General features: G+C 42.6%; 1 protein-coding gene across 2 annotated transcripts in view; it reads left to right on the top strand.

Annotated features, from left to right (window-relative positions):
- The first annotated feature begins 431 nt into the window (after positions 1-431).
- The window catches only part of LOC109903349 (insulin-like growth factor 2 mRNA-binding protein 3), a 36,282-nt gene continuing 23,728 nt past the window's right edge, over positions 432-12,985 (top strand). Inside the window, exons 1-3 of one of the 2 annotated variants that reach the window (XM_020499988.2) lie at positions 432-1,191; positions 2,123-2,183; positions 11,490-11,538. In XM_020499988.2, coding sequence (XP_020355577.1) covers positions 1,017-1,191; positions 2,123-2,183; positions 11,490-11,538 — 285 coding nt within the window. In that variant the 5' untranslated portion in view covers positions 432-1,016. The remainder of the gene's footprint in view (positions 1,192-2,122; positions 2,184-11,489; positions 11,539-12,985) is intronic. The other variant, XM_020499989.2, reaches the window with a different exon arrangement.

Raw genomic sequence — 12,985 nt, 5'->3', positions numbered from 1 at the left:
ACATGGACAAATCTGAATTGTAGACTAAAGCAGGGAACCACCTGAATCTTGTTAGAGAAGATGGATGCCGTCATGTGGTTGGTAGTAAGCGTGTCATTCCCATGTTGACCGGGCCATGGGCCTAAGGAGGACGCCTTCTAAACTTTCATTGATTCAATTCAAATGTCTTTCACATGCATAAATTATGTCGCTCGATGTTATAATTTATGAATGGCACCTCCCCCTTCTTCCTCTCCCACCATAATGTTCTCTATAGTATGCCTACCCTACACCCACCGCAGTCTCGCGTGCGCGCAACACTGTTGCCCCTTGCTATATCCGTGCGCGCACTGCTGTTTTACTACTTCGACCAGCGACCAATGGGAAGCGAGGTTTTGCAGAGAAAGGCACACAAATGTGATTCTAGTAAAAGATACACTGGGTTCTCACAGAATCTCTTAACTCACATAGCTCGCCAGGTTTTTCCCCCCAACACCAATCCACTCTTCCCCTCATTTTCTCTCGACTACGGTCCCCACCCCAGATTCCCGTGACATATTCCCAATCCAACACTTAATTGAGCAACTTGGATTCCTCACGTGCGGGGTTGATTTGTAGTTTGAACACGTGGCTCATTCAAAAAAGCCGGAATATCCTAGTTTTTTTTCCTTCCCCTTCTTCATATTGGTTTTATTCAGAGGCGGGCACGAGCCTTAACGTGTGTGAATTTATCTGTCTCTTTGCCAAGGGGTTTGGAGGAAGACAAAAAAGTCGTGTCTCCTTTTTCACTCAGTCAGCTATCGTTTTGGAGAAACTGAATAAATAATTAAGATACAATTTTTTTTGCGCGATAGAGAAGAGGCGAGTAAGCGCAAACGCGACGAGGTTGCCCGTCAAATATATCTGTGGCTTCAACGACTGGGGGAAGCACGCCACCGCCACTCCATTGAGTAGTAAGGCGATTTTGGCGACTCCAAACCCGTGAGAGCAAATCACGATTTCCTTCTGCGTAAAGATTGTCAATTTCAGCGCAGACCATGAATAAGCTGTACATTGGAAACGTGAGTGAAGAGGCGAGTGCCGAGGACTTGGAAACTATCTTTGAGCAGTGGAAGATTCCGCACAGTGGTCCGTTTCTCATCAAAACCGGTTATGCGTTCGTGGATTGCCCCGATGAAAAGATAGCGATGATGGCCATCGACATTCTTTCAGGTGAGACAATAAAAAAAGGCGTTCGAACGGTGCTTTATTGCGGAAATGGCTACGGGTTTACTTTAACCGCTGTAGATGGATGCATGGAGCCCAATAGGGTGGGGGTGTATCCAAGCTTGTCTCCTTGCCTCACGCTTGGCTCCTGACACCGTAGAAGGATAGTCCATGCCTTTGATAAATTCAAAGTGTGAATTTTATCTTGTACAAAAACGTTGAAGTAACTTGTTTGAGTGAAGGAAGGAAGAAACGCCTGTCCAGGGTAACGCCATTCAGAGCAACCGGGCACACAGGCAGTGGCCGCACATTGCAGGCTTGTGTCTAACATGGATCACTTCGATTAAATGGAACTCTGTATTGTTACTTTTGTTGCCGCCTTAGAGTTTCCACTCTCTTCGTGGACCAACAAAGTCTTAATGGAAGTATGGCCTAACTTGTTAAATTATAGCACACAGTGCATGTGCCCTATGCTGACACACCAGGTGGCTTAATTGTGTATTGGTAAAATGTAGGCCAACGAAATGCAAGACTAATGCAAACGACTTTTTATTTACAATTTAGAAACGACAACAAATGTACGCAATGTGGGACAAACAGTGGCATTCAGCAGGCCACAATCTATAAATAAAAAATTACAATTTTACGAAATATCCTCGTATTGAGCTCAGGTGTCGGATACTTGTCATCGATACCATATTTAACCTTTTAGAATAGACATTTACGTTACGTTCGGTGAAACTTAGTGAAAATAAAGTAATTTCTGTCATTTGAATGGTCACACAATTGTGCTTCCGATTGAAATTAACGTTATTTCGTGCCAGGCCTTTTTGGTCATAAACTACAGTTGAGGCCTACTTTTGGCTGCCTATGAGAACAGTTGAAGAGAACTTAACTAATTGTGAACTAAAATTTGCATTTATTCTCCTCACTATAGGTAAAGTTGAACTACATGGAAAACTCATAGAAGTGGAGCACTCGGTCCCTAAACGTCAAAGGTAAATTCTGATTATAAACTCATTTATTGTCCAACTGATCCATTTACGCTATAAGGGGCTGCTGTTGTCCTCAGCCAAATTGTACATATCTCCATCGACACTTCTGGAAATTTTTTATTTTTGTAACGTTATTTGATTGAAGTGGTCTGATTGTGTCTTGTAGTCAGTGTGTTTGGGGCGTCAGCAGGAAGGGACGGAATGTTTGTTCATTTGGGGCAAGCAGAAATTCATAGGGTGTGTGTAGAGGTCGAATTATACGGCCATGAAGGATCTCATACCGTCAAGCCTATGGCGACCTAAAATATGCGACTTATTAAAAAAAAAAAAAAGTACCTTATTTTAGACACCATTCCCATCTGTGGAAGTAGTTAGCCTATATAGTGCAAATCTCCAAGTGTTAAACACTTGCAAACTGTAGGGCTATTTTAAGCAGCAATAGCATTCTGGGCCTGCTTAGGTGTGTGTACATGTATGAATGTGTGTGTGTTGAGGCGTAGGCCCTCTGAAGTCGTCCATTTGAGAAGGATCTGGCCGTGATTCTCCCTTGCTGCCCCATGCTACTGCTCTCCTCGCTCATTGTGATGGTGCACGAGATGGACTCGGAAAACCCCCCGTCTGCTAAAGACCATGTAGCTCCGTGTAGGCTACAGTCAACAGGATTAAACTATGCTGAGTTATAGCCTTTAGTCTGGGGCAATATTGATCCTCATTTACGTGGAAGAGGGACAAAAAAATTCAACAATTTGGCGTGGCATGTAGGATACCCGCCACATGAAACATTTAGTCCTTTATTAAACCTTTCTTGGATTTTAATTGCTGTTATTGAAATGAGTAATTATTGAAATCATTTGAGGATTTGGAGGAAGAGGATTTAGAGCCGAAATGCACTTTAATGTGTTTAGATGTGCATTTTAATGATTTAAATAATTTGAGCTAAAAGCAGTGGATAAAGGCTACTGTTATGTTTGGCTACTGCTATGTTTGTAAGGAATTAGAAACACGCATCTGGTCACAACTTTTAAATGTATATTGAAGTCTAGTTTAACATAATTATGATTTGTGTAATTTCCGATACCACCATGTAGGCCTACTAAATCGAATAATCTGTTTTTATTGACATGATGCACAAAATGGTGTTAACATATTTCAAATATACAATTATTATAGTGGACATATTTATTTGCATGCTTTGAAATGTCCATGCATTGAATTGTCGAGGTTAAGGCCAAAACTAACTTCCGCAGGGCTCCCCCTAAATGCGTTTACTGCTTTTAGCTCGTTCATTATTGGGATGGAATCATTAACCTATTTTAAAAGAAAAGCCAAATCACTCTGGTCAATTTGTTGACCTTTCCCCTCCCAAAGTGCTAGATATTTTTTGCTAAATGATTAGTCTTTGAGTAGGTTTACAGACACTGGCAATTTGTAGTGGTAGGCCTTTTAACTGACTTGCCTAGCTAAATAAAATTATATATATATATATGAGTGAAGTGTAAGCCTGGTGCTTTTTGGCCTCCACCTACAGAAAAAGGAGAGAGAAAAAGATTAAGTCCCCCCCTTTGCCACAGGAAATGTTATAGGAGCGACTGGGAACAGTATCCTGCCCATCACACACACACACACACTGAGGTGTGCACTGGGGCCCCTCTGCATTCCAGCCCGCTGAGTGTCAGCTGGAGGCTCGGCCAATCACCACAACTTAACCTTTGAACTTGTGGGAAGGGGAAGTGCGAGCAAGGAGGCAGAGGCTCCTGGTGTCCTCCAGTGTTCCAGGGTGGGACTGTAGACATTAAAACCAGTAGATGGTGATAGCGCTGATGTCATCCACTTATTCCTGTGGAAAACTCCCAATGGCACGTGAAGCTGGAACTATTTGAATTTGAAGCCCGCCATATTGCTGAATGGCACCAAAAAATATTTAAGGATTATGGTGAAAGTGGCCTTTACTAGCAAAGGATCGTGGTCAATATAATCATTTTCATCCTGCCTGAGAGAGTCAACCTTAATGTCAAAGGTAGAGGTATTCAAGTCTTGCCCTACGAGGTCCAGAGCCTGCTGGTTTTCTGTTCTACCTGATAATTAATTGCACCCACCTGGTGTCCCAGATCTAAATCAGTGCTCAATTAGAGGGGGGGTAGTGGAACTAGCTTTGAGGTCCAGAGTGGATGAGGGCATGAGCTTCATTGTAACCTGCCGTCCCTTGATTGGTCTGTCAGCACGTGGTCATGTATGACTACAAATGTAGTAGTCAGAATGGATCACTATTTAATTAAGTATCTTGATTAATCTCAACTTTTAAAGGATTCACCCCTGGAATCGAACTTGATCCTTATCAACAAAGTTTAGAGCCCAAAACGTCTCTCTATAAATTGTTTAGCCGTTCTGGGGATTGTAATTTACATATGCTTTCTAGGGCAGACAAGGGGCCTCATAACTGTTGCGTAAATTTCACACTATTTACGGCCGCGCTTTCTGAAAAGACTGCGCTCGTACAAAAATATCTAAAGATTTATAAACTTGGTGCACGCCATACATACGAATGTTTCCCATTTATAAATCAGAATGTCCTGAAATTCTGTGAACAAACAAGCATTACTACTCCACCTGAAAAATGCCCATTATTCACCTTTTTATGGTGACTACAATGAACCCTATTTTCTGCAAACTTTGGAAGTATTGGAATTGGGCCGAGGCAGTTTTCTGAAGGAAATGGCGAACTTGATCAAAGGTCTTTGGTGGTTTGATAGCCATGACATTTGCTGCAGGCCAAGGCTACCTGACAGACAACATTATTGAAAGATAAACACAATTACAAATTGCTGTGGCGCTGTAAACGGGTGTTTTGTATTTACTTTTTATTTAACCTATACGCTTCACTGCCCACGACTTCTGACACGATGTGTATTTAGTTGGAGCCGTACACACTTCAATGCCCACGACTTCTGACACGATGTGTATTTAGTTGGAGCCGTACACACTTCAATGCCCACGACTTCTGACACGATGTGTATTTAGTTGGAGCCGTACACACTTCAATGCCCACGACTTCTGACACGATGTGTATTTAGTTGGAGCCGTACACACTTCAATGCCCACGACTTCTGACACGATGTGTATTTAGTTGGAGCCGTACACACTTCAATGCCCACGACTTCTGACACGATGTGTATTTAGTTGGAGCCGTACACACTTCAATGCCCACGACTTCTGACACGATGTGTATTTTGTTGGAGCCGTACACACTTCAATGCCCACGACTTCTGACACGATGTGTATTTTGTTGGAGCCGTACACACTTCAATGCCCACGACTTCTGACACGATGTGTATTTAGTTGGAGCCGTACACACTTCAATGCCCACGACTTCTGACACGATGTGTATTTAGTTGGAGCCGTACACACTTCAATGCCCACGACTTCTGACACGATGTGTATTTAGTTGGAGCCGTACACACTTCAATGCCCACGACTTCTGACACGATGTGTATTTAGTTGGAGCCGTACACACTTCAATGCAGAAGATGGGCTGTTCACCTGTTAAGTTCTACTATTTGTTATAAACTACGCTCCCTACCTTTTTCATAGAGCAAAATACTTAAAAATAGCCTGTCTACTGGGGCCCAATTAATTTGTTGTAGGATACCTCGGGAATATGAACCTATCAAGGCCAGAAAGGTGAGGAATTTATTTTGCAAAGGTTATGAAAATATATTATGTTTACAAATAAGATATTGTCTACACATGAAATTTGAAGTGACAGTGTTGAGACGTATGGAAGTAGCCGATACTGCCCTACCAAGCAAAAAGGCAGTAACTGCTCATAGCATGGAACTGAGAAATTGCTTTTATTTACCTTGGTTTTACAGTAACTTTATGCGGTTGCTGCTAACATGACCCCCATTTTCTCCAAAACACAATACAATAGAGGCAGGATACTTGTCCATCTGATTAAGTATGTAGTCATTTTTGCAACAATAAATAACACATTTCTGACCAAATTAGCAGTTACTGCCTTTTTTGTGTGATAGGGCAGTGTAATCGTCCATTCTACTGCTAAACTAAGCTCCTGACCAGACAGCATAGAGCAAAGTACTTGAAATAGTAGTAAATAAATAAGCTATCAAGTGTCCTATTAAACGAAATATCAGAAGAATGGTATTGTAACTTGTTGTAGGCCTATAGGCTACCTGGTGAGTATGACAACATCACAGAAGGTTTTTAAAAAAATCAGCAATTGATTTTAAGTTTATTTAACCTTTTAATATAACCCGGCAGGTCAGTTAAGAACAAGTTCTTATTTACAATGACTGCCTACCCATGCCTAACCTGGACCAATTGTGCGCCGCCGTATGGGACTCACGGCCGCTTGTGTTAACAGCTTGGAATCGTAGTAACGCCTCTAGCACTAAGATGTCTTATACTGCTGTGCCACTCTGGAGCCCTCAATTATCATGGAAATAATATAATGAATATAGCCTAGCAAAATAGATGCCTATCTCTAAATATTTTAGAATGCCAAGATAAACTAAATTGATCTTCTCACTAACGACAAACAATTGCATATTGTTATTAACCTGTTATGAACAAACGAGTCCATTTTATCCGCCATTTTATCAAAATACTTGGCTGCTTGCAATGCAATAGTTCCACCACTAGAAACTGTGTACACGTGGTCTAAAGTTTGTGGGAAGCTGAGCACAATCTCACTTCAAGTTAATAAAAAAAAAAAGTAAATGGCAACTTTAGCATGTGAACTAGAGCACCCATGTTTAGGGTCATATTTTGTACATACACATGGTTTATAAATGAGGTCCAAGGGCTTTTGGCACCGCTAGGTTGCTACGCATTAGCCGACCAGCAGAGCTCGTGACTTCACACTCCAGACCAAACACTGGGGGCCTGGGTGGGATAGGCCCATCGAGGTGTGCATGTGGTGCATGCAGGTTGTTGGGGTGGGCTAAGTTTTGGTGCAAGTGTGCCATTTGCCTTGGTTCTACTCCAACGTGACATTTTCCATAGTTATTGTTGGTCTTTGGCCTACGCATTGTAATCGCTGTAGCTTGATCATGAGGGGTTACAGGTGTTCAATGTAATAATGCAATAAGTTAAGGTCGTTTTGGGCCCAGTGGACAACCACCGACATTTTAGGGTATGGGTGTATTTTGGCTACTTATAGTTCCTCACTAATTAGTTTATTTAATGTTAACTCTCATGCTCTATAGCTGTACTAGTCAGTTTGTAGGACACACACAGACCCTATAACATGTTACACTGTGACCTGATTTAAAGCTATATTCATTAGTTTGAGTAAAACACCGAAATAAAATATAACTTCCATCTGTTAAAAAAAATAAAGAATTGCATGATTTGAGAGGTGTCCCGTGTGTGGGGCATTCAGGCATTCAGGCAGGTCAAGGGGCGAGTAGGAAGCTGCTGTGTAAGTGTTGATGAATCAGTGTTATTGAATGTCAGTCATGTAAAATTCCACAACTCGTACCAGTCTGCCTTGTGAAGATGGTTCAACTTGAACCTAGTTTAGTATTAGTCTAGGACCTTGTAAAAAATATTTTTATACCAGACAACAAATCTGAAGTTGTATTGGCACAGTAAGTTACTCACACGTTCTAAAACTGCAGATGTAGCTAAAATATGATCAATATTCTCATCAAATGGCGAAGGGCGTAGGTCATTAAATCCTAACCATCATCATTTAAACCAAAAAAATACACCCATTCCCCTATTCATTTAACCAACAGACAAAAAAATTGTACGTCGTAAAAGCAAAGCCCACTTCCATGGTCATTCTAACCCAGTAACTGCGGCTTTGAGGAGTAGTAGCTCCCAGCTCTTATTAAAGAATTTGGGGTCAGGAGGTCACTGTGGGGCCCAACCTGCAAAGAAGGGATTTTGGATAGAAGCACGGGGGTGCCCGAAATTCTCTATGGCCACTTGTCCCATCTAGCTATTGGGACTAAAGGTCCCTAAACTCACTCATGCTTATCATGGAGCAAGAGACACTGTGATAGTGTGGAGTTTTATGCTACAGAACCATTGCATACCATGCTGCAGGGAAGTACAATTTTTTAAATCTATTTATGCGTGCAAATCATCCAATTTTTAGTTTAGAAATATTCCAATTCTAGCTCAAACCAATTTAGCACATTTTTTTTGCTTTACATTTTAGCTTCTTTTTTTTTTACTGCAGAATGGACACTTGTTGTGCAGTGGAATGGCCCATGTAAGAGTGCAGTGGAATGGCCCATGTAAGAGTGCAGTGGAATGGCCCATGTAAGAGTGCAGTGGAATGGCCCATGTAAGAGTGCAGTGGAATGGCCCATGTAAGAGTGCAGTGGAATGGCCCATGTAAGAGTGCAGTGGAATGGCCCATGTAAGAGTGCAGTGGAATGGCCCATGTAAGAGTGCAGTGGAATGGCCCATGTAAGAGTGCAGTGGAATGGCCCATGTAAGAGTGCAGTGGAATGGCCCATGTAAGAGTGCAGTGGAATGGCCCATGTAAGAGTGCAGTGGAATGGCCCATGTAAGAGTGCAGTGGAATGGCCCATGTAAGAGTGCAGTGGAAAGTGAGCAGTTTTTTTGAGATCAGTCATTCAGAACGCCTGCATACTGAATAGTCAATGAGTGTGGATGGATGAGCGTTGAGCACAGACCTGGGTGTGTTTTGTGTGTTTCCTGACATGGATGGGTTTTTATAGTGTGGGGGCCGGTGTTTCTGTTGAGTATTGTTTGTATAATAAGATGGATGGTGGGGGAGGGGTAGTGACATGGATGATCATGGTAGTGAGAAACAGGGATAGATGTGGTGAAGTCTGATGTTGCTCGACATGGGATTCCTCCTATGGGTTTTACACACACACTACATCACAACTCAGCCTTCACGGTCCCCACACCCCTCCATGTCTCTGTCAGTGGACTTGTGTCCATGGAAACGTGAGCCCCACCCCTACAGGGCAGAGGGCCCTTGTGGCTGTGTCCCCCCCCCCCCAAACCAACCCTTTTCCCAAATCAAAGGCTGGGACTAGGGAATGCACCCCCTCCGACTGACTTCGTCCGTGTGTGTGGAGCTATAGGTTAATCTGGCTTGAAGTGCTTGGTGCATTTGCACATTTTGCACAGCCTTCCCACTGCAGTGCACAGGGAAAAAGGGGCCTGGATCAGCCAGGAATGGCACAGTAGACCGGAAAGGGCTGCAATTCCTCTCGGACGCTTAATGGTATTTTTTTTCTACAATTCGCCATTTAGAATACATCTATGTTTATGGTCCAAATAAATGAATAAAATTTAATTTGAGGCCCTGTTGGTGTAACAATGCTGAAAGTTCCTCCAGATTGAGTGTGCATGTTAAAGAATCTGTAAATCTTCTTGTGGTACGTGAGGGGGTTGGAAATAAATAAATGAATACTAACGGCAAATGCCATTGAACTTTCCCCTACTAAGTTTTCACTGTGGCCTAGTCCTGCATGCATGGATGCCCACAAACCTTCTAGACTGCAGATGTGGATTTCTGTGCATCACATTTTTAGTATGCTCCAATGTAAAGCGTGTTTTCTCTCTTCATATAATGAAGTGTGAGCTGGGCTGTGTGGGTGGCGGGCTGAGAAACATCTTTAAGGCTACCAACCAGCCTGTTCATGGAAACGTTAACATTTGACTCACTCATTGACTTGCACAGCTTAAGACCAGTTGAGTAGGAAAGCATGTTTTCAATTTGAACCAATCATATTTCGATTGTATAGTCTCTTAGACTTCTCTACTCTTTTAAACTTAAGTCCGTGAAGAGCAGGAGTGTGATATGCACATCCTGAACTTGAGGAACAAATAATACAGATGAAGAATTGAGGCCTGCTCATTGCTGCTCTGCAAAGCTTTAGTCCTAACCCACAAAATACATTTCTAATGTATTTTTTGTCAGGTGTCAAAGGGTCTTTTGACATTTCATGGTAAACACACCCAAGTCTTCATTTCCTGGTCAAAACTGTACTTTTAGCCATGATATGGATTTTTTTTTTTTTGTCCTAGTGGAAGTTGTTTGTTGTTTTTGGTGTCGTTTGTCTTAACTAGATGTCAGTGGGAGAAGTTTACAGTAAGATTGTAGGGGTTTTGGTTAGGAGTGTTGGATAGATGTTGTGTGTTGTGGGTGGGTGTACGGTCTGTGTAGAACTGAGTAGGGGTCACAGTCTGCCCTGGAACTCCCAGCTGCATGTACATTGTGTTCCTTTAGAACAGGTGGTGGACTTTAGAGCAGCCTGGACACTTTTCCCACGTTTATCTCCGTGGTCCAAACAATCACCTTTTTATGAAACGTGTCACAATTACACCAAATGACATTGTACATTTTTGTAATTTAGTAGATGCTCTTATCCAGAGCGACGTAGTAGTGAGTGCATACATTTTTCATACTACTTTCCAATACTGGTCGATGAGAATCGAAACCCACAACCCTGGCATTGCAAGTGCCATGCTGTACCACCTGTTTAAATCCAGACTCGTTACAATTCACTACTCCAACCAAGCATCTGTATGACCTCTAAAGTATTTGTGTCCTTGGTATTCACAATGTTTTCATCGAAACCAAACGTTTTCAAAATGTGGTTTGAAATGCAGGACATTCTGAATATTAACAGTAATTGGTAGGATAGTCTGTTCTGCGCCACTGTGCTCCTGTTGACTGTGATGTGAGCACTCCTTCGTTCTGAATCCCCATCTGTTCTCTCTGCTTTGACACAGCTAGTGGAGGTTCCCTCGTTCCTGGGCTTGGCATCCCTCCCTTTTCTGCGCTCACTCTCCTCCTCTGCCTTTCTCCTTTCTGCTCCTCTCTCCTCCATACCCCTCCTTTCTTCCTGTCTCTCTTCCTCCCTCCTTACCTGTCCTCCCTCCATCTCCTTGCCATGCTCTCCTCTCTCCTCCCTCCCTCTCTCCCACCCGATGCTTCTCATTATCAGCTGGTTTGAACAGTTTCTCCACACGATCAAGCTACCAGTCCAACAATGTAACAGCCTCTCTCTCATTCCCTCCCTCCCACTCTCCATCCATTCCTCCCTCCTCTGGTGCACACCCGCTGGGCTTGGGGGGGGTATTAAAACATTAGTCATGTCCACAGCTTGTGCACCTCTCCCCTCTTACAGAGCACAGAATGCTGGAAGGAGGCACCTACTAACTTGCTGTTTTATTACTTTATTTTTTTTGAACCGGTCAATTTGTCCTTTAGCCCAACGAACCCTTAATGCTGACTTTTGGATCCACTCATTTATTCCCTCTTCCCTTCTCTACCCCTCTCTTTCCATTTAGGAGCTGTAAGCTGCAGATCAGGAACATCCCGCCTCATCTGCAGTGGGAGGTAAGTGTTAATTGGTCCATTGGTAAAGCTTTGGCTCTAACGAGCTATACTCAGTTCCCATTGAACGGGACAAACATTAAAAGAATATTTTGAAACAGGATGTGAATGTAAGCCATTTTATTGGGTGTAAACGAGTCCACCGACGAGGTTCTTTGCCATCTTTGCGTTACATTTTGGTTTTGGATCCACTCATTAGTTCTTTAGAACAGAGGCTAGTCTTGCAGGTCGCCATTTTCTTTTGGCTGTCTCATTATGGTACTTTTATATTCAGGCTCACGCACCAAAGGGCACCCTATTCCGTATGTAGTGTGCTACTTTAGACCAGGTCCCATAGGGTCACTATGAAAGGAATAGGTTGTGTTTTGGTACTTAATTTACTTTTTTAGTACAGGTAGTAATTTAGCAGTTGATTTTGTAAGAATATTTCATCCAGAAAAACTTGATTATGGAGGTGAGTACCAGCATAAAGCAAGCATAAAACAGTCTTTTTCAAGCTATTGTTGGTGGTAATGACAGTATCATATTTCACATGTGCCTACATTACCTCATCTATTTCATTGCTGCAGACTTGTTGGTTGTTGTGCTCATGCCGTGTGTGTGTGTGTGTGTGATCAATGGAGCTGTGATAGTCTGTGTAACAGTGGAGGATTACCTTTTAGGCGAGTGACCTACTAATGAACTGCAGGTATACAGTAAGGTGCGTTGTGCAACAAGAGTGTGACACGCATGACGTGTGTGTGTGTGCGCATCCCCGGCCTGTGAGAGATCAAACCTTGCTCATGCAGACATGGTCAGATCTCTTGTTATTTCTACACACCACCTACTGCCATTCATTCTCAATTTATCAATTGGATATTGTCCTGCAGTACTGCCTTCAGAAAGGGATTTATACCAGGGGTCGTTTGTTAGTAGGCCTGGGAGATGTACCTTATACCAGTGGTTGTTTGTTAGTAGGCCTGGGAGATGTACCTTATACCAGTGGTTGTTTGTTAGTAGGCCTGGGAGATGTACCTTATACCAGTGGTTGTTTGTTAGTAGGCCTGGGAGATGTACCTTATACCAGGGTATTACCAGTTACTGACGGTATGATTTTGAAACCCCTGCAGCAGGGTTGGGTGCTATGCCACTGCTTATAACTATAAGTTAAGCAGAACTATAAGAAATGTAACGTGTCAAATTATATCCAGCGCTAGGCTCCAGCTATGCATTTGGTTTGTTAACTTGCTATCTAAGTGCCTAGATGTCAATCTCAAGCTTCTTGTTTACAGCGGAGACATTCAAACCCCTCCTGGATCAAGCTTCCTGGTGTCTAAATTGTTTGTGCACAAAAAAAACATTTATTTTTTGTATTTTTTTATAATGCCCCTGGTGTGCACGTCTGGTAATACTGTTTATCCCAATATGGTACAGAAACGGTATGAACATTTAACGCTCAACCCTAAGTCAT

This window comes from Oncorhynchus kisutch, linkage group LG14, assembly GCF_002021735.2.
Source record: "Oncorhynchus kisutch isolate 150728-3 linkage group LG14, Okis_V2, whole genome shotgun sequence".
NCBI lineage: Eukaryota > Metazoa > Chordata > Actinopteri > Salmoniformes > Salmonidae > Oncorhynchus > Oncorhynchus kisutch.
The sequence above is the reverse complement of the archived record's forward strand: the minus strand, read 5'-3'. Positions and strand labels throughout refer to the sequence as shown.